The sequence below is a fragment of the Mobula birostris genome, chromosome 14, assembly GCF_030028105.1.
Source record: "Mobula birostris isolate sMobBir1 chromosome 14, sMobBir1.hap1, whole genome shotgun sequence".
NCBI classification, from domain to species: domain Eukaryota; kingdom Metazoa; phylum Chordata; class Chondrichthyes; order Myliobatiformes; family Myliobatidae; genus Mobula; species Mobula birostris.
The window spans coordinates 90,607,580-90,634,073 of record NC_092383.1 but is presented as its reverse complement, the minus strand read 5'-3'; the positions used below and the strand labels follow the sequence as shown (position 1 = coordinate 90,634,073).

The window sequence follows — 26,494 nt, the reverse complement described above, 5'->3', positions numbered from 1 at the left end:
TTGAGTGTTGGTCCGTACTGGGGAATAGTATATGGATTCTGGAAGTCTTGCCGCCCTTAAGTAATCGATTCTTTTGGGAGCATTATTTATCACGGGCATCTTGGTTTGCGTGGACAAAGAGGGATGAAGGGCCTGTTTCTATAGTAACAGAGAAGGTGCTTGAGGAATGCAGCAGCTTGAGCATCTGTGGGGGGAGGGAGGGGCGGGTGAGGAATTGTCGATATTTTGGGTCAAAACTGCACATCAGACCTGACACATGGTTTTGATTCAAAATATCGACAATGCATTTCCCTCCATAGATTCTGCTCGATCTGCTGAGTTCGTCCAACACCTCGTTCGTTGCTTCAGATTCCAGCATCTGCAGTGTCTTGTGCCTCTGGGCCTGTTTGTGCTGCAGTAGTCTATGACTCTTCTCTGACCAGGGCAGCTGAGCCCAGTTCTGCTGGGAATTGTCTACGTGTGGTTTGTAGTGGAGTAACATGGTGTCCTAATCCCTGCCTGAGCATTCTACTCGACCCCCCCCCCCCCCCAGTGTAACTGTTGAACCTGTACGTCCTCTCCATCACTGAATGCACTTCGATGACCCCTGCTCTGATACCAGACTGCTGGCTTCCAGGCACGCTTTTGTTGCAAGCTGAACTGTTCGTAAGGCTTAGAAAGAAAGAAAGATTAGCTTTACTTGTCACGATTTTGTCACATGTACATCAAAACGTCAGAGCATACCGCGAATTGCATTGTTTGCATCAACGACCAACATAGTCTGAGGATGTGCTGGGGGCAGCCTGCAAGTGTCTTCTGGTGCTAACGTATCATCCCCACGATTTACTAACCCTAACCGCATGCCTTTGGAATGTGGAAGGAAACTGCATCACCTGTAGGAAGGCTGCGCACCATGGGGTGAAACGTACAAGCTCCTTACAGACAGCCGTGGAATTGAACCTGGGTTGCTAGCGTTGTAAAAGCGTTATGCTAACTGCTATTCTATAGTGCAGCCATTGTAGAATTCAGTATTAGTTTCACAAAGCTGTATCGTGCCTGTATGGAAGAGGGGATGCTTTTCCTCGTGCTTACCTTGTGCCTCACAGTAATTGTAGAGGAGACCACAGACCAATAGGTCAGAGGGGAGAGAGATGGAGAATTAAATTGGCAACAGCGGGAATTTCAAGGTTGCCCCTATAGACTAAACTGAGTTACTTGCCAGGAGCTTTCTGCTTGTGGTTAAGAATCACTTGCATTGCTGTGGGTTTTGAGTAGATGTATTATAAGTTTTTACAGCATTGCTATAGTTTGATGGTTCTCATAACCAACCCTTTCATTTCAGAGTTCTAAATGCTAATTGCTTACTTTTATTGTTTGCACTCTCCGCTCATTGGGAGTCTGACGGTCTTTTTAGTGGGTTATTTTGAGTTTCTTTTGCCTGTAAGGAGACGAATCTGAAGGTTGTATAATGTATACATACATTAATAATAAATGTACTTTGTATGTCTTTGGAATGTGGGAGGAAACTGGAGCACCTACCCAGAAGAAGCCCACACAGTCATGGGGTGAACATACAGATTCCTTACGGACAGCAGTGGGAATTGAACCCCAATCTTACAGCTAACACTGTGTCAACATTACGCTAACTGCCACGCCGCTGTGCCGTTAAACATTTCCTTCAGCAACGAAAAATAGTTTTTGTCCTAATGGTTTGGAGTTTACTTAATATTGTCAGGAATCTGCTCTACTTGGGAGAGTATGGTCATGCTTTGCAAGTCGTATTTAAATATAGATTCCAGGAATTTTGCATCCAGGACCCGGATTCTGGTAACCAGGCTGTTTTATTCGTGCAATGAATTGTACCTCATGGGCTTTTGCTTAATTTGTGGTTTTGTGAGCATTGCTGGGATAAGGCAGCTGAATTTAATAAATGCCCCAAACTGTGTTACCGATGACACACGCTCAGCACTTTAGGAGCAGCGTCTTCCCCTCCGTCGTCAGATTTCTGGAAGGCAATGAACACTACCTCACTATTTTTGTTCTCTTTTGTTTTTAAATATATTTCTCACTATAATTTATAGTATATTTTACTGTGTTGCACTGCACTGCTGCCACAAAACGACAAATTTCACGACATATGCAGTGATATTGAATCTAATTCTGATTCTGATGCAAACCATTTGGAATCTGAAATAAAGCCCAACAGAGCAGCTGTGGAGAGCCACTGGTATTGGCCCTCAGTTTGAAATGCCGGCTGTCCGGGACTACTTTGTGACAGCCTCAACTCAGCTGTAGCCTTCTCGCCCTCGGATGGGTTTGCAGCCTTTCTGTAAGTCCCCAACAAGTAACAATCATTTTGTTCTCCTTTACCGTCGTCAGTAAACAATTTTGAATCTTGTATAGGCTGACTTGTTAGTGCACAACAGCAGGAGCGTTGTACAGTGACTAAAAGGCTTGTCTACTCCCTGTTGAAAGAGGATCAAGGGAGCCCTTGTGGGCAACATTTATCCATCAACTTAATGTCGCTGATTGTGCATTTCATGTTTGTGGATCCCGATGAAGGGTCCTGGCCCAAAATGGCGACTGTTTGTTCCTCTCCATAACTGTCGCCTGGTTCCTTCAGCATCTTGTGTGTGCTGCTCATGTTTGTTGGACTTAGCGGTGTGCGGATTACGAACACTGCTTTCCTACGTTAGGCTGGTGAAGTCCTTTGGGACATCTCTGGTCCTAGAAAGCACAGTGAGGCTCTGAGTTCTTTCTTACAAAGTTCAGGACTGACAGAAGCAGCATCAGATCTATTCTGAAATACGAGAAAGTCTGTAGCTGCTGGAAATCCAAAGCAACACACACAAAATGCTGGGGAATCTCAGCAGGCCAGGCAGCATCTATGGAAAAGAGTAAACAGTCGATGTTTTGTTCTTGAAGGTGGAGCGGTATCGTAGTGATTAGCACAAAGCTTTACAGTGCCTGTGATCAGCGTTCAGGGTTCAATTCCAGCTGTTGTCTCTGAAGAGTTTGTGCGTCCCCTCTGTGACCATGTGGGTTTCCTCCAGATGATCTGGTTTCCTCCTACATCCCATAGGTGTACGGGTTTGGGTTAGTCAGTCATGGGCGATGTAAGAATGACGATACTTGCAGGCTACCCCCAGGCTGTGTTGGTCGTTGACGCAAAGTGATGTGTTTTGATGTACACGTGATAAGTAAAGCTGACGTTTGATGTGCACCCTCTCCGTGCCCAAGACTGACTGAACCATAAAGAGCAACAAAATTCCAACTCTATCCCCATTCATTGTTGTGTTCTGAGGCAAAGTTCCCACATTGGCTTCGAAGTTCTTGAATTCAGCTAGTTAAACACGGCAAGGTGTTTTTGCTGCAGACTGCTGTATCTACTATGAATGTATAGTTCCTGCCCATAGACACACGGTTCAGCAGTTCAACCTGCTACCTTTAATAAACCAATAATCCTGTCCGTAAGAACATGGGCACGAGGTTCTGGAGGGTGCTTGGAGCTCACCTGGGAAGGAGGTGCCTTTGAAGAGAGGTGAACAAAACTGCTGTATGATCGGTATAGAACATGGAACAGACACAGGGTTGTTTACCCTGTGCTGAACCCCCAAACCACTCAGTCCATTTGACCTGTTTGGCATGGGTGACCCTAGCAAGAGCCAAAGCACAAGGCCCTGGCTCCAGCCAAAATAGTTCTCTGATCGACTTTGGAGTAGGTTAAAGAGTTGGCATAACATTGTGGGCCAAAGAGCCTGTACTGTGCTGTACTGTTCTATGTTAGTTATACACAAAGTAATCTGAGAATGGGCATGAGAGTACTGAATGTTATGCACGTGACGTGTTACTGATTGGTGGCCTATTAGATGGTGCTCTAATTCAGGGTTGTCAGTTTTACTGAAGGACGTCGAGGGATCTCAGCATGGTGGTTAAGGAAACAGCGTAGAATAGCTCACCACAGGGTAATGAAGTTTGCATACTAAGAGAAAAATGCGTGTGAGCAAATGGGGAAAAGGGTGGAGCAATTGAAAAATCTGGAAATTTTTGGTTTGGGTCAGGGATATTTTTAGAATTCCACTGACTTTGGCATTTGCATGTGGCAAGCTCAGTTCTGAATCCCTTTGAGCCAGATCAGGGGACTGGGCATTTTAAAACCTGGTTCTAGGTTTGTATCACTATAAAGATAAAATTGAACAGTAATATGTTTACACTTTAGTGATAGAATACCACTCTTCTGAAGGTTTTAAAACACACACATTGATCTCGTATGATACTCTCTTCCTCAAATGTTTTTTCAACGTTAAAAGCCATTAGCATTCGAGAAGAGCACTGCCTTTGAGAGCATCGATGAATATGAAGTGCAGTTTCTGAGAGCAATTATTCCAGAGAGTTAGCGTTAAGCTTTTCCATCGAGGGAGCTGTCATGATGCAAGTTTTTATTTCCCCCTTCCAAGAGCAGTCGTTTAATTCTATCCCTGCTTTTCCTGAATGGTTCCTGCGCTGATTCGAGGAGTTGATTTTAAATTTAAGAGACTCAGGCTGGGTGCTTATTATTGTGGTTTAGAAGTTCTGGGGTGGGAGGGGGGAGCCTGCAACAAACGACGTGACTGTGATCCATGTTAATTCTGTTAAAAGTCCCCCTCACACTTTCTCAATATGGCTCCTTTGTGTGTGTTGATCAAATCAGCCAATTGGAACCACCATTCATCTCTCTCTTGTCAGTGATCAGCGGCGGAGGGCAAACTGTGAATGCTTGAATTGAACAGCATTCCATCCCTAGCCTCTGCAGCCTCTTGATGAATGTGGCATTGGGAAGGGGGTACAGGAGCCTTAGGTCCCACACCATCAGTTTCAGGAACAGCTATTATTCTGCACCGGAGTGGATAACTTCACTCACCTCAATTCTGAAGTGATTTCACAATCTATAGACTCACTTTTTAAAACTCAACAATCATGCTCTTAATATTTATTATTGATGTTTTGTTTTTTTTTGTATATACACAATTTACTGTCTTTTGCACATTGGTTTTCTGTCCGTCTTTGTGTGCAGTTTTTCATTGATTCTATTGTGCTTCTTTGTATTTACTGTGAATGCCCACAAGAAGATAAATCTCATGGTGGTATAGGGGGATATATATGTGCTTTGATAATAAATTTACTTTGACATTTGGTGAAGTTAGGGAGTCATGGGTGGTGGTGAGGGTTGATATTTTCAATAGGTTCAATAGGTACATTTAATGTCAGAGAAATGTATACAATATGCATCCTGAAATTCTTTTTCTTCATTCTTTTGGGATTTCTCACCTTCTCTGCCCCTCAGTCTGGAAGATTCTATGTATCTGCCCTTTTCTTGAATCTGCTCCTCAATCTTGTTCTTCTTAACTCACTTCCTAGCTAAAATGCTGCGATTGTTCTCCCTTGTTCCTCAGAAAGCCTCCCCTGACTACTGCATCAATGTACACTCAGTGGTTACTTTATTAGGTACCCCCTGTGTACCTCATTAAATGGCTACTGATTGCTGTAGCCCATTCACTTCAAGGTTTGACGTGTTGTGCATTCAGAGATGCTCTTCTGCACACCACTATTGTAACGCGTGGTTATTTGAGTTACAGACGCCTTCCTGTCAGCTTGAACTGGTCTGGCCATTCTCTGACCTCTCTCATTAATAAGGTGTTTTCACCCACAGAGCTGCCACACACTAGATGTTTTGTCTGTATACTCTAAGAGACTGTTGTGCATGAAAATCCCAAGAGATCAGCAGTTTCTGAGATACTCGAACCACCCAGTCTGGCACCAACGATCATTTCATGGTCAAAGTCATCTGGGTCACATTTCTTCCCCATTCTGATATTTGTCCAAACAGCAACTGAACCTAAAACTGAACAATATCTGCATGCTCTTATGCATTTTGAGCTGCTGCCACATGATTGGCTGATTAGATATTTGCATTAATGAGCAGGTGTACAGGTGTACCTCATCAATTCGCCACTGAGGTATATTTAGAAATGTCTCTCTCCTGCTCCCACCGGGGATAATAGCGGACGTCAGTGCTCTGTGGCCCTCCCTGAAACGTACGGTTTGCTTTCGCTGCTCCCTTGAGCCTCGTTTGGATTGCACATTACACCGAGGGTTAACTTTACACTTAACATGCTTGCAAGGCAGATGAGGCATTGTAGATGCAGTGCGCATAACACAACGCGGAGTGAACAAATAAACAAGGTGCTAACCCATGCATTAACAGAACATCCTGTTTTAGGTCCTTTTAAATTCTGTAATGCACATGATGCAGCATCAAAACCTGTGCTCTATAATTCCCGGTTGTAATCACTCATACTGTAAATCACTGCATGTCACTGGGTTTTAGTGAAATATGCCAGTTTTTGTAACAGCTGACCACTTAAGCAATTAAAGCGTGGAGCTAGCATATAATTTTTAAAAAACTGAATGCCTTTTTCTCATTTAGCCATTTTGCAGTTGTGATGGTGATTTGCATTCAAGAATTTTACACCAGAGTTCACTCAAATGAATTTTGACAGCCATTTCGGAGGGCAGTGTTGTGGTATCTGCATATTGAATCGATCTTTCCCAGCGTGTACGGATTACTCTGGGGATAGAAAGGAAAATATTAAATAGAATGCCGAAGATGCCAGTTTGATAGAAACGGCAATGTCTATATATCAATATTCCACTTCAGAATTCAAGGCTTTACTCCCTTAAGTATTCCATCTACAGGCAGGTTCATTCACTGAAAAAAATACAGTGAATTTTGGTTAATTGGACCACGTGGACACCAGTACATTTTGACTCAATTAAGTGGCTGTCCCAATTAGCTGAAGTTTCTTGAAATAGTTAAAAAAAAGTATTAAAAACAAAGACAAATTACCATCAAACTGAGTAAAAAACATTATGTATGTAAGTGAAATGCAGTACAAATTAGAACACTGCTAATAGTATTACAGTACTATAACACTGTGTATTAGTTCCTAATAGTTATTGACAGAGGAATTCATCCAGTATATGCTGCCATGTTCTTTTGATTGACTGTAAATGAACAAAATCAGCACAGACATCCAGTGCAGATAATAGACTGCCTTCATACAATACTTCAACGATTGCATCCTCCAAATCTTCATTTTATTGTAACATTCAAGATGACTGTCAATACCTTAAAATTCTTTGTAGTTGCTATCGTGTTGAAATAGTGAAATTATTGCATTTGCACTCCTGGCCATTTCTGGTATCTCCAAACCGGAGTGTGCAAAACTGTTCTGAATTGTCTTACTGCTTATTACTGGCCACCTATCAGTGACAAAAATCACTGCTTTTTGAACACAATTACACGCAAGTGACACTATTTTAAAAACTGTTTGCTCTAAGCATGTTGTAGTGTCAAATGGCCACATGGCATGCTCGCGACTGACGCTAGTTAGAATCTGTTTGGCAACAGTCTCCTGTCCCAATTCAGCAGTATAATTCCCAAATAAATGAAGGGAATCCCAGCTATTTTCTCAATTTGTTTTTGTTCCAAATAAGTGGCTGTCCCGATGAACCAGTGGCCCATTAACTGTATTTTGGACTTGATAAATGTGAATTCAATTTCCAAAGTTCTTTGTACTAAAAGGTACCTTTTTTTCTTTCTCTTTCCAGAGTGTAAGATTGTCTGCCTATAATATGGTGTCCTGATGTGTTCTGAGCAACATATTGTGGAGGTACAGTGCTATAACAATTGCTTGCTGAGATGGTATTTTCCCAGACATTTCCCAAACTGTTGTTGGAAAAAGACTTGAGAATGTCTAAGTAAGTATTGCTACTTTCTAACTTTCTAGTTGTTTTCTTTAGCCGGGAGCCTGAGCATTAAATCTTCCTTTATTCTGTTTTACTGATGTTGTACAAAATAAGCCAAGACATCATTACTAGGATTATGAATGTTTTACAGTTAATAACTAATAATTGTTTTTAAAAATGGTTTTGTTAATTGCAGTGTAGCTTCTGGGAAGATAGTTTTCAGCCTGGACTTTACTATGTTTTACTTTGTGTAATACATAAAAACATTGAAGTGTGGCATTCAGTCCCATATCCTGCTATTTGTAAGATTAAGGTTAAAGATTAGCTTTATTTGTCATACATATATACATCAAAGCATATAGTGAAATGTGTCATCGTTTTGCGATCTGGGCCAGCCCACAAGTGTCACCACAGTTCCGGCTCCAGCATAACGTGCCCTCAACTCAATAACCCTAACCCCTTACATCTTTGGATGGAAACTGGAGCACCTGGAGGAAGCCCACCCTGTCACAGGAGGAACATGCAAACTCATTGCAGGGTCAAACCCCCGTTTGGTGATCGCTGGCGCCGTAAAGCAATTGCATTAACTGTTAGGCTGCCCTGAACTCTCAATAAGATCTTTTACATTGGCACAAATTTTTGTATCCACTCCTTACACCTTGACTCCCTAATATCCAAAGATCTATCCATCCGAATTGTGAACCTAATTCCTAATTCCTTTTGTGCACTGAATCCCGTTTGCCTTTTGGCTGGAGAATTCTGATGATGCAATTTTTGATCTTTCTAGTTATAAAAATAGCAGATGTTGGAAATTCTCGGCAGGTCAGCCTGTCGCTGTCTGACCTCCAAGATGTTGCAACACTTTGTTTTCATTTCGTATTTTCAACAGCTGTAGGATTTTGTTTTTTCTTCCCTTTGATTTAGGACCCTGACCCTTGGATTTAGACACCCAGTCAAGAGAAGCTTCATCCCCAGTTTCACCCTGTTGAGTCCCAAAGTGATTCTAAAGTGAGATCAACCCTCTTCACAGCTTTTGTGATCAAAGTAAATTTCTTATCAAAGTATCATCTACAACACTGAGATTAATTTTCTTGTGGGCATATTCAATAAATCTATAGAATAATAACCATAACAGAATCAATGAAAGACTGCCCCACACACACAAAATGCCTGAGGAACTCAGCAGGCCAGGCAGCATCTATGGAAATGCGTACAGTTGACATTTTGGGCCAAGAACCTTCGGCAGGACTGCTGGGCCTGCTGAGTTCCTCCAGCATTTTGTGTGTGTTGCTTCAATTTTCAGCATCTGCAGATTTTCTCTTGTTTGTTAAAGATTGCCCAACTAGATAATTGTCCCATCTGAGAAACCTTTGCTCCACGCCTCCGCAGAGAGACCAGACCATTCCCGGTATAGTCTCGGTGGAGACTTCTGGAGTTATCAGAATCGTAATCAGATTTATTATCACTGACGTGAAGTTTGTTTTGCAGTACTGGTAAAGATTTAAAAGATTACCTTTATTTGTCACATCTGTGTTGGTACATACAGTAAAGTACATCCCTTGTGTCAGGGGCAACCCACAAGTGTCACATGTTTGTGGCAACAGCATAGCTTTCCCACCGCTTACTAACGCTAACTCTGTATCTTCGGAATGTCGGAGGAAACCAGAGCATGTGGGGGACACCTATGTGGTCGTGGGGAGAATATACAAACTGCTCAGAGAACGTTGGGAATTGAGCCCTGATCAGCAATCGCTGTAAAACCACTGTGCTAACCGCTATGCCACCAGTCCAGTGCAGTCCAGTCCAGCGATAGTAAATTTGATTACGATTCTGATAAACACCAGTGCAGTGCAAGGCATAAAAAATATGGTACAGCAAAAAAGCTGTTCTTGAATCATTCAGAGTGGGTCTTCAGGCTCCTGTATCACCTCCTCGATGATAATGTGAAGAAGAGGGCATGCCGTGATCGTGTGGCTCCTCAGTGATGGATGCTGTCTTTTCGAGGCGCCAGCTTTCAAAGATATCTTAGACGGTGGGGAAGCTTGTCCCCATGATGGAGCTGGCTGAGGCCTGCTCTTGCGAGCCTGTGCATTGGAACCTTCGTACCAAGCAGTGATGTCACCAGTCAGAATGCTCTCTGCTGTACAAACCTTTAAGAATTATATTGAATTCTGATCTTTCTCTTTACTTCTGAAGTGTATCAAATCATCAGGGGCACAGGGTGGGTGCATACAGTCTTTCCCAGGGTTGGGGAATCAAGAACGAGAGGACGTAGGGTTAAGGCAAGGGAGGAGAGATGTACTAGGAACCTGCGAGGCGACTGGAGCATAGGAGAATGAGGAGTAATTTTGTAGAGTTAGCAGAGCAGACTGATGGCCTGAATGGCCGGATCTTGCTCCTGTCTTAAGGTCTTCTCGTTACTACCATCAGGAAGGAGGAACAGAAGCCCGAAGTCCTTCACTCAACGATTCAGGAACAGCTTCTCCGACATAAGGTTTCTGAAAGGACAATGAACACTACCTCATTATTCTTTTTCTTTGCCTGATTTATTATGTAACTTATAGTAATTTTATGTTTTTGCACTCTGCTGCCTCCACAAAACAACAAATCCCACAGCTTATAAAACAATGACAGTGCCTTCTTCTCATTGCTGCCGTCAGGGAGGAGGTATAGGATCCTGAAGACACACACTCAATGTTTTAGCAACAGTTTCTTCCCATCCACCACCAGATTTCTGAATGGACAATGTCCCTGAACACTACCTCGATATTTTCCCTCTCTTTTTGCAGTACTTATTTAAATTTAAATTTTTAATATATATTTCTTATTGTAATATATAGTTTTTTTATCTATTGCACTATCCTGCTTCCGCAAAATAACAAATTCCACAATATGTCAGTGATATTAAACCTGGTATTAAATTCTCATTATCCCATGCTCCAGTTGCCTCTTGGGTTTCTATTAAATCTCTCCTCCTTGCCTTAACCTTGTTTCCTTTTGATTGTGATAATCCAACTGATTCTGTCTCTGAGCTTGGATGGGGCATCTTGGTCAGCATGAATCAGTCGGGCCGAATGGCCTGTTCCTGTTGTATGACCTTGGCTGAATTGTCTCTCTGCTCTCCCTCCCGCAGGTTAAAAAAGTGCAGCGTGTCGAGGTTGCTACAACCGGAATATTTCTGAGATTTTTGAAAGCCATGGATAGATGTAAGCATGTGGGGCGGCTGAGACTGGCCCAGAATCACTCCATATTGAACCCCCAGAAGTGGCATTGTGTGGACTGCAACACCACCGAGTCTGTTTGGGCCTGTCTTAAATGCTCCAATGTGGCGTGTGGCCGCTACATCGAAGAGCATGCACTCAAACACTTTAAGGAAACTCGGCATCCGCTGGCCATGGAGGTCAATGAACTCTATGTCTTTTGTTATCTCTGTGACGACTACGTGTTGAATGACAATGCCACAGGGGACTTAAAACTGTTGAGAAGCACGTTGAGTGCAATAAAGAACCAAAAGTACAGTTCGACGGCACGCAATGGCAGGGCACTGCGATCTTTGGCTTGTGGGGCATCTCCTTGTACTTTGCAGAAGGGCAAGAAGGGGCAGACTCACAGTATGGAGCAGATGTTCACTGCCCTCTGGCACAGGAGGCAGTCTTTACTAACGAAGGCGATGCGCACTTGGTTTGAGCAGACCACCAGCGGTAAGCGTCGACTCGAGGAGAAGCGGCTGCAGGAGGAGATGGAGAGGCGGAAGGAGGAAGCGAGGAAGCGCAGGCAGGAGCTGAAACGTAAGTTCATGGAGGAGCTGGCCAACACTCCTCCGAGGAAGAGCGCGCGGATCTTATTTCAGATTCAGAAGGAGGAACATATCTCAAGAAAATGCAAAAAACCAACTGTAAGAAAGGTGCTACTAACTGCCCCTACCTCAAAACGACAAAGGAACAAAATGAAGCGCTATTATGCTGCCAGGCGTAAGCCCGTGGTAACACCTGGTGTTACGGGTCTAAGGAACCTGGGTAACACCTGCTACATGAACTCCATCCTGCAAGTGCTGAGCCACTTGCAGAAGTTCAGAGAATGTTTCTTAACCCTTGATCTCTGTGAGACTGAAGAATTACTGGCCAGGACCACGAATGGGAAAACGAGGTTATCCAACAAGGTCACTCTGGGGATTGGTCCTGCTCATTGCTTAGCGGAAAGAAAGGATCATGTGGGAACTTCAGGGAGATACAGTATGCCATCTGGTTTGAACGGAGGTGCCTCGGTGGCCAGGAGCCTGGAACTGATTCAGCCCAAGGAGCCTAGCTCGAAGCACATCTCTCTTTGCCATGAACTTCACACCCTCTTCCGAGTGATGTGGTCTGGGAAGTGGGCTTTGGTGTCCCCGTTTGCTATGTTACACTCTGTATGGAGCCTGATCCCAGCGTTCAGGGGCTACGGTCAGCAAGACGCTCAGGAATTTCTCTGTGAGTTATTGGACAAGGTGCAGCAGGAGCTGGAATCAGAAGGCACAAAGCACAGGATCCTCATTCCATTCTCGCAGAGGAAGCTCACCAAGCAGGTTCTCAAGGTGGTGAACACCATCTTCCACGGGCAGCTGCTCAGTCAGGTAAGTAAGGAAAGCTCCTGTGGGCTTGTTTTAATTTAATTCTTCACTCGGGGTCCGATCTTGTCAAGGAGAAGGGTGCCAATGCATCAGAACGGAATGCTTTCGGTAATCTGTGTAGTCCCAGTCCTCCTCCTCCAGTGCTGAGGTTCCCTGAGGTAAATGTAAAAATGAAAGCAGAGTCAGGCCACATCTCTTTGAAGATCCAACTATACGAGCACTTCCTAATTTCTTAAACACACAAATGCAGAAAGTGGCAGTGAGTGTCAGCGGGTGGATTGATTTGCCCTGGCTGATTTTGTGCATGGTCCTGATGACGAGGACACCCCGTGAGGTGGGTTAGGTGCTGGGTGTAAGGGAACTGGTTTCTGGCAATTATATATTTGGCTCTGGGCAAGGTAGAGCTGGTTTAATCATCTTCAGCAGGAGGTCAGACAGCAGCTCGACGACACAGGAAGCTAGTTAATGTCCCTCCAACAGTGTTACTTTTTCATCTCCTAGGGGTCAGTAACATTGTCGAGCTCTGAGCTGCAGACTCTTATCTGCCATAATGAAGCTGACAAGGATACTGCCTGGTATAGAGGGCACAAGGAGACGCTGGACAAACTTGGCTTGTTTCCCCGGAGAACCAGAGGAGGAGGGGAGACCGGCATCTTTCTGCCAGGGTCCAAATGTCTAAAACCAGGCAACATGCATTTTATGTGAGTGGGGCTAAGTTCAGGGGAGATGTGTGGGGTGTTTTACATAGAGTGAAGGGAGAAAAGATAGAGGCATTAAAGAGGCTCTTTACACATGAATGTGCAGAGAGGGAGGTATATGGACTTTGTGCGGGCAGAAGTGATGACTTTGATGTTTAAGTATTAGTTTATCGCAGTGCAGTGTTGCGGGCCAAAGGGCCTGTTCCTTTGTGGTACTGTTCTCTGTTCCACGGGATGCCGCAAGCTAAGGGCCAGTAGGAAGTTCCAGACGTAGGGAGCTGATGTAAATAATGTGATAATATGATTGGTATTGGAGCTCATTCGTAATGGTCACATCTGTCAACGGTAGCGTAGCTGTTGGTGCAACGCTTTACAACGCCAGCTGTAAGATCGAGGTTCGATTCACGCCTCTATGTCAGGAGTTTGTACGTTCTGTCCGTGACCATGTGGGATACACACACTCTCTCTCTCACACTCACACACTCTCTCACTCACACACTCTCTCACACACACTCACACACTCACACATTCGCACACTCGCACACTCACACACTCACACACTCTCTCACACACACTCACACACTCTCACTCACACACTCACTCACACACACTCACTCTCATTCACTCACACACACACACTCACTCACTCTCTCTCACACACTCACTCACACACACACACACACACTCTCACACTCACACACTCACACACACAGGCACGCACACACACTCTCTCACACACACTCACTCTCACTCACACACACACACTCTCACACTCACACACACAGGCGCGCACACACACAGACACACTCTCTCTCTCTCTCTCTCACACATACACACTCTCACACACATACACTCACACACTCAGGCGCACACACACAGACACACACTCTCACACTCTCACACACATTCACACACTCACACTCACACACTCACACATTCACACTCACTCACACTCACTCACACTCACACACACTCACACTCTCTCACACACACATTCACCCTCACACTCACACACACACACTCTCTCTCTCACACACACACACATTCACACTCACTCACACTCACTCACACACTGTCTCACACACACATTCACCCTCACACTCACACACACACTCACACACACACACACACACACACACACACACACACTCTCTCTCTCTCTCTGTCTCTCTCTGTGTGTCTCTCTCTCTCTCTCTCTCTCTCTCTCTCTGTCTCTCACGCTCACACTCATACTCACACTCCAAAGATGTACGGTTAGCGTTAGTGAGTTGTGGCCGTGCTATTGTTGGTGCCGGAAGTGTAGTGACACTTGTGGGCTGTCTGGGACATCTACAGACTATGTTGGTCCTCGACACAAACGATGCTCACTTATCTCAGTATATGTCTTGATATACACGTGACAATCAAACTGATCTTAAATCAACCTAACTTTTAAACAAAGCTAATCTTTAAACAATACAATGATTTTTTTGCTTTGCATGTCATCCGGACAGTTTACTCCACACACTAAGTACAGCAGGGAAAACAGTGCAGAATAGAGAGTTACAGTTACAGAGGAGGCACAGTGTAGGAAGAAAAGAAGTGTAAAAGCCATATGATAGATTGTGTGGTCAAGAATTCATCTAGCGTGTGAGAGAGTCTGATTATCAGCAGGATAGAAACTGAACTTAAACGTGGTGGTGTTTTGTATCTTCTGACAGACGGGGGTTTGGTTGAAGTAATAATGACACTGGTTGGAGGGGTCCTTGACGATTATTTATTTGTTTGTTTGTTTATTCAGTTACAGTGCGGAATAGGCCTTTCCAGACCTTCTAGCCACACTGTACAGCCATCGCCTGATTTTGGCCCTAGCCTAATCATAGGATATTTTACAATGACCAATTCACCTACCAACCGGTACGTTTTTGGACTGTGGGAGGAAACCGGAGCACCCGGAGGAAACCCACACGGTCACAGGGAGAGCGTACAAACTCTTTTTACAGGCAGCGGCAGGAATTGAACCTGGGTTGCTGGTACTTGTTAAGAGTGAGTTTTTGGGTAGATGGTTCATTTACACTTAAATGGCTTGGCTGCCAGTCTTCTGTTTGACAGAGTACTGTAGAATGTTATATTGAAGGTGTATAAGATGTTGGTGAGCCCTAATCTAGAGTATTGTGTGCAGTTTTGGTCACGTACCTACAGGAAAGATGTAAATAAGGTTAAAAGAGTCCAGAGAAAATTTACAAGCATGTGGCTGAGTCTGGAGGACCTGAGATTGAGTAGGTTAGGACTAAGGAACAGATCTATTCCTTAGAAGGTAGAAGATTGAGAGGAGATTAGGTAGAGGTGTACAAAATTATGAGGGGTTTAGATAGGGTAAATGCAAGGGCCTGTATCCGTGCTGTGTCGCTGTATGATTCTATGACTAACGTATTTACAGTTGCAAGAAAAAGTTTGTGAACCCTTTGCTATATTACCTGGTTTTCTGCATTAATTATTCATTAAATGTGGTCTGATCTTCATCTAAGTCACAGTAATAGACAATCTGCCTAAACTAATAACACACAAACAATTGTACTTTTCATGTCTTTATTGAACACATTGTTAAATCATTCACAGTCCAAGCTGGAAAAAGTATGTGAACCCTTGTATTTCATAACTGGTAGAACCTCCTTTAGCAGCAATAACCTCCACTATAACCTCCTGTAACTGCTGATCAGACTTGCACAATGGCGAGGAAGAATTTTAGACCATTTCTCCATACAAAATTGTTTCAGTTCATCAATATTTCTGGGCTCCCTTGCACCAACAGCCCTCTTCAGATCAGGCCACAGCATCTCAATTCGGTTAAGGTCTGGACTTTGACTTGACCATTCCAAGACACAAACTTTCTTCTTTTTAAAGTATTATGTTGTTGATTTACTCTTGTGTTTCGGATCTTTGTCTTGTTGCATCATCCAACTTCTATTAAGCTTCAGGTGACAGACCGCTACCCTGACATTCTCCTGTAAAATGTCTTGATACAATTTTAAATTCACTGTTCCCTCAACGATTGCAAGCTGTTCATGCCCTGAGGCAGCAAAGCAGCCCCAAACCATGATGCTCCTTCCACCATGCTTCACAGTTAGGATGAGGTTTTGGTGCTGATACGCAGTGCCCTTTTTCATCCAAATGTGGCACTGTGCATTTCTGGCAAAAAGTCCAACTTTTGTCTCATCTGTCCACAGAACATTGACCCAGAAACATTGTGGAACATCCAGGAGGTCCTCTGCAAACTTGAGACGTGCAGAAGTGTTTTTTATTTGGAGAACAGTGGATTCCTCCTTGGTGTCCTTCTATGAGCACCATTCTTGTTCGGTGTTTTTCTTATAGTGGACACATGAACAGAGACTTTAGCACGTTTTAGAGATTTCTGCAGGTCTTTTGCTGTTACCCTTAGGTTCTTTCTCACCTCCATCAGCATTGCTCGTTGTCCTCTTGGTGTGATCTTTGCAGGACGCCCATTCTTAGGGAAAATAGCAGCAGTACTGAGTTTCCTCCATTTGTAGACAACTTCTCTGACTGATGAACACTCAGGTCTTTAGAAATGCTTTTGTAGCTTTTTCCAGCTTCATGCATCTCTAAAATTTTTCTTCTGAGGACCTCTGAAAGTTGTTTTGAGTGAGGCATAGTGCACGTAAACATATCTTTCTTGAGAAGAACAGGCTCTGTCAGTAACCTGACTTTGTGTGTCTTTTTTATAGGGCAGGGAACCTCTACAACCCACATCTCCAATCTCATCTCATTGACGGGACACCTGACTCCAAATAGCTTTTGTAGAAGGCATTATCTCAGAAGTTTACATACTTTTTTGAACCTAGACTGTGATTGTTTAAATGGTGTACTCAGTATTGACAAGAAGTACAATTATTTGTGTGTTATTAGTTTAGGCAGATTGTGTTTGTCTGTTATTGTGACTTAGATGAAGATCAGACCCTATTTTATGAGTAATTAATGCAGAAAACCAGGTAATTGCAAAGGGTTCATAAACTTTTCTTGCAACTATGTGTATGTGTGTGTGTGTGTATGTATATATATATATATATAATATCTTATTGTAATTTATATTTTTTGTATCTGTACTGCTGCCCCAAAAGAAAAAAAAACTCACACATATGTCAGAGATATTAAACCTGATTCTGATTATATACAGTACTGTGCAAACGTCTTAGTCACAAAGATATAGCTAGAGTGCCTAAGACGTTTGCACAGTACTATATTTGTCAATGTGGAACGGAAAGTGACCTTGTAAATCCGGCTAGAGCAAAGCATGTTGGGAATGGCGAGGTTGGAGCGCCATGGCAAGAATATGGGACAGGTGGCGGAGGACAAGGGGCAGGGGGGTGTGGCGCTAGTGCAAACCCACCCAGCTTTGAGACACCAAGCAAGGTCATTTGACTCCAAACAACTGGTTTATTGATCATTACAGAATGTCTCTCTGGTGCTTCCCACTCCTCACCTCTCCCCACCCCTTTTCCCAACCATCATTCCCTCTTCCCTGCCCTTTTCCCACTCTCAGACCACAATAGAGACCCATATCAGAATCAGGTTTATCATCATCACATATGACTTGAAATTTGCTTTTTTTGTGTGGCAACAGTTCAGTGCAATACATATAATTATTGTATATATGCCTTAAGACTTTTACCCAGTACTGTAAAAATACAAGCAAGCATAGGAAAGTTAAACTACAAGAAAAATAACAATTCTAAATCCTGATCCAATAGTATGGACTAGAGAGATGATAGATCTGGAAACAACTAGGAATTTTACAACTGAAATCTTGCCTAGTGTAGGTCAGAAAGCATAAGGCTTAAAGAGACTTGGGACATTCAAATCAGAAATTTTGGATTAACTCATGCAGAGACTAGAATGAAGGAGGTTTGAATAGGGTAGAGCTCGAACAGTCAATGAAAATGGTTCAAGTTCTTCCAGAATTCAGTGGTTTTGTGCACTTATCTGCGTTGATCCCTGCTCCCTCCTTAAGGGAATTACTTCAGCATTTAAGGAAATATTACTTCTTCAAATAACCAAATAACATCAGCCAACAGTCAGCAGGTCTGGGTGAGATAGCATTGTTCAGTGGTGTGTTCTCGTGATCTGTCTGAATACAGGAGCTGATGACCTGGCATCGACAGCTGTCACTGAGCACATTGCTATAAGCAGCACTTACCTGCCCTCTAGTGACCACATCGAGAACAGCAGTTTGAATAAAAGTTATTCTGTATTCACAAAATGCTGGACGAACTCAGCAGGCCAAGCAGCTGCCATGGAAAAGAGTACGGTCAATGTTTGGGGCCAAGGCTCTTCATCAGGACTGTTGAAGGGCCTTGGCCTGAAACGTGGACTGTATTCTTTTCCATAGAAGCTGCCTGGTCTGCTGAGTTCCTCCAGTATTTTGTGTGTGTTGCTTAGATTTCCAGCGTCTGCAGATTTTCTCTTGCTTGCGATTGATTAAAAGTCATCATTTTTCTGAGCAACAGTCAGAATCAGCATCAGGTTTAATACCACTGCCATATGTCGTGAAATTTGTTATCTTTGTAGCAGCAGTATAATGCAATATATAGTAATAGAAAAAGCATCTGTGGATCACACATATATACGCACACGCAGACACACGTATAATAATTAAGTTGTACAAAAATAAAAAGGTAGGTAGTGCTCATGGATTCAATGTCCATAAGACCATAAGATATAGGAGCAGAAGTAGGCCATTCAGCCCATCAAGTCTGCTCTGCCATTCAATCATGGGCTGAACCAATTCTTCCAGTCATCTCCACTCCCCTGCCTTCTCCTCATACTCTTTGATGCCCTGACTAATCAAGAACCTATCAATCTTTGCCTTAAATGCACCCAGTGACTTGGCCTCCACAGCCGCTTGTGACAACAAATTCCACAGATTTACCACCCTCTGACTAAAGTAATTTCTCCGCATCTGTTCAAAATGGACGTCCTTCAATCCTGAACTTGTGCTCTGTTGTCCTAGAATCCCCTACCATGGGAAATAACTTCGCCATATCTAATCTGTTTAGCCCTTTTAACATTCAGAATGTTCCTATGAGATCCCCCTTCATTCTCCCGAACTCCAGGGAATACAGCCGAAGAGCTGCCAGACGTTCCTCATATAACACTTTCATTCCTGGAATCATCCTTGTGAATCTTCTCTGAACCCTTTCCAATGTCAGTATATCCTTTCTAAAATAAGGAGCGCTAAACTGCATACAATACTCCGTGTGGTCTCACGATTGCCTTATAGAGCCTCAACATCACATCCCTGCTCTTATATTCCATACCTCTAGAAATGAATGCCAACATTGCATTCGCCTTCTTCACCACCTACTCAACCTGGAGGTTAACCTTTAGGATATCCTGCACAAGGACTTCCAAGTCCATTTGCATCTCTGCATTTTGAATTCTCTCCCCATCTAAATAATAGTCTGCCTGTTTATTTCTGCCACCAAAGTGCATGACCATACACTTTCCAACATGGTATTTCATTTTCCATTCTTTGCCCATTCCCCTGAACTATCCAAGTCTCTCTGCAGCCTCTCTGTTTCCTCAACACTACCCGCTCCTCCACCTATCAGAAATGTCCATTCAGAAATCGGGTGGCCGAGGGTACAAAGCTGTTCCTGAATCACTGAGTGTGTGCATTCCCGCTTCTGTACCTCCAGTGAGTTAGCAATGAGATCAGGGCATGACCTGAGTGACAGGGGTTGTTAATGATGGGCACCACCTTTCTGAGGCACCGCTCCTTGAAGATGTCCTGGATCGTATGGAAGCTAGTGCCCATGCGGGAGCTGACCAAGTTTACAACTCTCTGCAATTTATTTTAATTCGGTGCAGTCGTGCCTCCCCCGATCAAGGGTCTTGGCCCAAAACATGGACTTTTTATTCCTTGTCCATAGATGCTGCCTGACCTGCTGAGTTCCTCCAGCGTTTTGTGTGTTACTCTGGATTTCCAGCACCTGCAGAGTCTCTTGTGTTTATAATAATTTTTCTCCTGCTTTTCTTCAGCATCCTGAAAATTCAGGCTCCAAAGCTGTTTAAATATGTGCAAATTTTTAGACTTTTACAGCATTTGTTTTAAATCTTTGGTGTGATACTTAGTACAGAGTATCTGGTTAGGCCGTGAAGAAGGGGTTTTGTATGCATCATGGTAAAGGAGAGCTGTTTGTGGGTGGGAAGCTGTACCCGTCCAAATATCTTTTAAACATCGTAATTATATCTGCTTTAATAGCTTCTGGCAGAGCTTGTTCCATATACTCATCACAATGGATGTGAAAAAGTTGCCCCTAAGATCCCTTTAAATCTTTGTCTTCTCACTTTAAATCTATATCCTCTGGCATTAGACTCCTCCATTCTGGGGGGGAAAAAGGCTGTGACAATCCACCTTATCTCAGAGGTAGTTTTTTTACGCAGAGAAGGGTTGGTGCATGGAAACCGCTGCCAGAGCTGGTGGTTGAGGCAGAGCATTAGGAACATTTCTGAAACTTATAGATTGGCATATGGATGAAAAAATATAGGGGTATGTAGAAGGAGAGGGTTAGATTGATCTTGAGGTAGGTTAAAAGGTTGGTGTGACATCATGGGCTGAAGAGTCTGTACTGTTTGATGCCCCTCAAGATTTTAATATGCCTTCATAAAGTCACTCCTCTGCCTCCTACACTCCAGGGAAAACAGTCCCAGCCTACCCCTGCAGTCCCGGTAATGTCCGTGCAGATACATTTAAACAAACACTGAATTTTGGAAGAGCAGGAACCACTGACTGTTTGAACTCTATCCTGTTCATTTCCCCCTCGTTCTAGTCTCTGCAAATGAGTTAATCCAAATTTTCTGATTTGAATGCCCTGAGTCTCTTCAAGCCTTATGCTTTCTGATCTCCACTGGGTCCCAATTAAGCACTGTCTCAGATGTAAAATTCCTACTCATTTTCAAATCCTTTCAAATCTTTTCTGCACCCTTTGCAGTTTAGTCACATCCCTCCTACAGGAGGGTGACCAGAACTCTGCACCATACTCTAATTGTGGTCTCAGCAGAGACGCGTACAATTCCAACATGACAGCCTAGCTCCTGTGCTCTGTGCTCAGACCGACAAAGGCAAGTGTGCCAAATGCTTTCTTCTGTGTCACCTCTTTCAAGAAACAGTATATCTCTGATCCATAAAGTTGGAAATGGGTAGGTCAATATTCCATAGAGTCAGGTCTCATGGATTCAATTATACATGGAATCGTTTACTTGTGATCATGTCATCCATGCCCTGTAAGGACATGGTTGTCCAACTCGCCACTGCTGAGGGAGGTCAGAGCGAGGGTTTAACGTTGGTCAGTGGTCAGGTGTTTGTCAGTGAGCCAGAGGGATGGTAGTTTCCCAGATTATCCTCTGGGAACCCCTGCAAGTGATTGGCCAAGTGGCCAAATCCACAGATTTGTCCTGAATCATTCGGGCTGCTACTGTTGAGTGGACGACTTTGAGAACCAGAATCAGGTTTATTACCACTGACGCATGTCGTGAAGTTTGTTTTGTGGCAGCGGTACTGTGCAATACATGAAAAACTGTGATAAGTTAAATAAAACATTTCTTAAAAACTTCACGGTGATCATGGCTGATCATCCACTATCAGTATCCAGTTCCTGCCTTATCCCCATAACCTTTGATTCCACTATCTTTAAGAGCTCTATCCATCTCTTTTTTGAAAGCATCCAAAGACTTGGCCTCCACAGCCTTCTGGGGCAGAGCATTCCATATATCCACCACTCTCTAGGTGAAAAAGTCTTTTCCGTTCTAAATGGCTTACCCCTAATTCTTAAACTGTGGCCTCTGATTCTGGACTCACCCATCAGCGGGAACATGCTTCCTGCCTGCAGCGTGTCCAATCCCTTAATAATCTTATATGTTTCAATAAGATCCCCTCTCAGCCTTCTAAATTCCAGCGTATACAAGCCCAGTCGCTCCAATCTTTCAACATATGACAGTCCCGCCATCCCGGGAATTAACCTTGTGAACCTACGCTGCACTCCCTCAATAGCAAGAATGTCCTTCCTCAAATTTGGAGACCAAAACTGCACACAGTACTCTCTTTTTAAACACGAGACTTTTAACACTAAGCACATTGTCTACGAATGTCAGAATGAAAATCCATTGCTCATTTATCCTTGCAAGTATTATGGATACAGTTTATTTTGGTTAAAAAAACTAGTACATACTGAACATCTGAAAGGCAGCATCCATCATTAAGGATTCCATCACTTAGGATACCACGTCCTCGCTTATTATTACAACTATCGTGGAAGAGGTACAGGAGCCTGAAGACACACACTCAACATTTTAGGAACAGCTTTTTCCCCTCCACTATCAGATTTCTGAATGGACAATGAACCAGCTCATGAACACTGCCTCGCTATTTTTGGGTTCTTTTTGCGTTATTTATTTAATTTTTCATGTAGAGTGTGCATATAAAATTATGTATATGTATCATCATCATTATGTGCTGTTTCGTGTGATGTGGGCAACCATGGTCTTCCACCTGTCTCTAATCTGCCTGTGGGGAAGACCCTCTTCATGCTGTTGTTCTTACTCTTTTCTCTATTCATGACCGCTGCTTGTTCTTGGCAAACATTTCTACAGAGGTGGTTTGCATTGCCTTCTTCTGGGCAGGCCCTTAACGATGGTCGCCGCCTTTCTGAGGCATCACTCCTTGAAGATGTCCTGGATGCTACACAGCCTGGTGCCCATAATGGAGCTGACTGAATTTCATATCAGTGGCCATTCATCAGAATGTTAACTGTTTCTCTCTCCACAGATGCTGCCTTACCTGCTGACCCTTTCCAGTATTTTCTGATTTTATTTCACACTTCCAGTGTGTTTTTTAAAAAAAATTCTCAAATGGATTTATTAATTTGGGCATTTAAAAGTTGTAAGAATCCATGAAACTCCACTGTTAGAAGTTGATTTGTCATTTTGAACTTATGCCACAGAATAACAAGATGTGACCACGTAGGAGGTTAATTTGAGGGCGACTTGCTGGAGGCTGCTTTTATACTTTCCCAAGAAGGACCTCCAACAAAGAATTTATATTAGTTTTGGTGGAAGCTTTCCAAGTGGTCGCCCAAACTCTGACCTCTCATAAATAAACGAATTTTATTTTACCAATAATAGCATTAAAAAAACATTTATTGATGAATAAATTACAACATTGCAATGAATTCATCATTACAATGAATGAAGAACAACAAATTTCATTAAATGTGTCAGTGACAATAAGCCTGATTCTGATTCTAAATCAACACACTCAAAATGCTGGAGGAACTCAGCAGGTCAGGCAGAGACATCCTTCAGGAGTGAAAAAGAAGTGGGGAAGAACCCAGAATAAAAAGGTGGGGGAAGGGGAAAGGAGGATAGCTAGAAGGTGATCTGTGAACCCAGGTGGGTGGGAAAGGTCAAGGGCTGGAGGAGAAAGGATCTGGTAGGAGAGGAGAGTGGGCCATAGGAGAAAGGGAAGGAGAAGGGGCACCAGGGGGAAGTAATAGGCAGGTGTGAAGAGGTAAAAAATCAGAGTAGAGAATGGGGGGGTGGGGGGGGAAGAATTTGTTTACCGAGAGGAATTGATATTCATGCAATCAGGTGAGGGCACCCAGACAGAATATAAGGTGTTGCTCCTCCACCCTGAGGGTGATGTCATCTTGGTATCGATTGACACATCAGAATGGGAATTGGAATTAAAATGTTTGGCCACTGGGAGATCTAAATGTTATATTGGGCATTTAGTAATATCTCTGGTGGTCTTGATACTGAAAATTCATCTGCATTACTTAACTCTAGAGGTTCCCAACCTTTTTATGCCATGGACCCCTACCATTAACCGAGCGGTCCATGGACCCCAGGTTGGGAACCCCTGCTTTAAGCTTACATTGGTAAGTGAAACAACTGTTTCCATTAGAAATAACCCCTTCTGCAATATTCTTTTATTGTATTGGTGTCATTTTCCTGAGTACGTGTGTCTTCACAGTTACACCACAAGCTGCAATATTGATTGCCTCGCACAAACAATAAGGTGTTGTTACATCTTGGGTTACTTCCTAAGCCGACATTGGGGCACAATATGTTAGACAGGCGCCTGACACTTACATTACAGACACCTTGTGAGTATCGACTGTTTGGCTCAGTAGGTGGAACAGTGTTGAAAAGTAGCAAAAGGGCCAACATGAGTTGAGTTTGACCGATGGTTTTCACTTCTGAGGCAAACATATTTGTGTGATGTGAGTGAGTGTTATTGAAACAGGATACATGGTATTGCGTTTGTAGAATACAGTAATGTAGTGGTTACCATTCCGCGGTCCAGTGCCAGCGATCGTAATAGGGCTTTAAGGCCGCCGCTGAATGTAAGGAGTAAATGGGATTCTAGGTTTCAGTATTATAATATTGATGCCCGGACTCCGATTTGCTTTACCTTTAAAGTTACAGCACAGACTCTTCAAGATCCTTGTGTTCCTGTGCATTTTCGGGACTCTGGACTGAATCTTTTAACCTGTGGCCTCAGTGCATCTCTTAAGGTAGCACCCATCACCCACTGATCTGTCTGTCCAGGACTCGAATGCTTTCAGCTGTATTCGAAACCCCTCACTTTGTTATAGTTCAAGTTCAGTTTTAATTATCATTCAATCATTCATGCATACAGCCGACTGAAACAGCATTCCTCCAAGGGCCAAGGAGCACACAGTACAACACAGCACATTCAAGATAGTAAGCAAAATGTACAGTCACGTTTTTAAAAAAAAATGTGTATGTGTAGCTCAAGTCCCTGAGTGACATGTCCTGCCAATTGATGGTGCATTTCCAGCAGTCTGCAGACGAATGCATGCAGGCAATCCAGCTTGTCATTCCACTAATTGAGCACTGGAGGGCAGCACTGATGAACGATGCCAGCCCCCGACCAAAGATGGACATCCTTCATTCATCCTTCTGTCACCTGTGCTAACTTCTATCCTAACACATGCCTCAGTGGTCCGAGCTGGTCTTTCCCTGTCCTCCTTTCAAAGGCCAGATAGATACATCCATAAAAAGAAATGAGGCTAGAATGTTCTGTGATCTAAAAATAATAGTGAGTAGCTTTAATAAAATTAAAGCTAACATCTGCTCAGATTTAAAATTGAAACCAGGTCCCTGTGTGAGTATTTGGTAATCTGAGAGTACAGATCCGTAATCCTTGAAAGTGATGTCACAGGTACATTATATAAGGTCATAAAGAAAGGTTTTTGGCACATTGGCCTTCGTAAATCAGAGTTTTATACAGGAGTTGAGATGTTATGATGAATTTGTATACGATGTTGGTGAGCCAAGTTTGGAGTATTGTACGCCGTTCCATTCATCTGCCGACAGGAAAGATATCAATAAGATTGAAAGAGTTTGTTCGTTCATCGTGTACCGTGTCATATGATCTAGGTAATCATGATTGAAAGAGTTCGTAGAAAACTTACAAAGATGTTTCCAGGATTTGATGAACTGAATTTTAGGGAAAGGTTCAATAGGTTAGGGCTTTATTCACTGGAGTGCAGGAGAATGAGGGGAGATCTGATAGAGGTATACAAAATTATGCAGGGTATAGATAGGGTAAATACAACCAGGGTTTTTTCCCATTGAGGATGAGTGAGACTAGAAGTAGAGGTTGTAGGTTAAGGTTGAAAAGTGAAATATTTCGGGGGAGCCCGAGGGAGGAGTTTTTCACTTCGTCACTCAGAGGGTGGCGAGAGTGTGGAACAAGCTGCCAGCAGAAGTGGTGAATGCAACAGGATGTTTGGGTTAGTACATGGATGGGAAGGGGATGGAGAGCTATGGTACAGGAGTAGGTTGATGGGACTAGGCAGAATAATAGGGCGGCTTTTTTTCTGTGCTGTAGTGCTCTGTGTACAGTGCATTCCAGGCCCACAATGTTACGCTGACTTTTTACGTACTAAATACTTGCAAATGTGCTGAAGGGCCTGTTTCTGTGCTGTAGTGCTCTACGACTAAGTGGTTACAAATTTTTATTTATCCTAAAGCTGACAGATGGTGTAAAAATAACAACACGCTGGAGGAACTCAGCAGGTCGGACAGCATACGTGGAAAAGATCGGTCGATGTTTCGGGCCGGAACCCTTCGTCAGGACTGTAGAGGGAAGGGGCAGAGGCCCGACCTGCTGAGTTCCTCCAGCGTGTTGTGAGTGTTGCTTTGACCCCAGCATCTGCAGATTATTTTGTGTAAAAATAACAAACATGCTTCTAATACTTTTGAGAATGAAACAAAATAGTGATGAAGAATGGAGGATGTACTATGCAGATCAAAATTCTGGATAAAGTACTAAGCTGGTCTGACCCATCCCAATCTAAATCCAGATTATTTTATCTGAATAGACACTCGTTCTGACCCA

The 26,494-nt window shown here is 43.3% G+C and overlaps 1 protein-coding gene across 4 annotated transcripts in view; it reads left to right on the top strand.

Moving 5' to 3' along the window:
• Positions 1 to 26,494, top strand: part of LOC140210090 (ubiquitin carboxyl-terminal hydrolase 49-like) — a 98,575-nt gene that overhangs the window by 45,970 nt on the left and 26,111 nt on the right. For all 4 annotated transcript variants that reach the window (XM_072278900.1, XM_072278902.1, XM_072278899.1 and 1 more), the window contains exons 2-3: positions 7,630 to 7,779; positions 10,901 to 12,376. In XM_072278900.1, coding sequence (XP_072135001.1) covers positions 10,964 to 12,376 — 1,413 coding nt within the window. In that variant the 5' untranslated portion in view covers positions 7,630 to 7,779; positions 10,901 to 10,963. The remainder of the gene's footprint in view (positions 1 to 7,629; positions 7,780 to 10,900; positions 12,377 to 26,494) is intronic.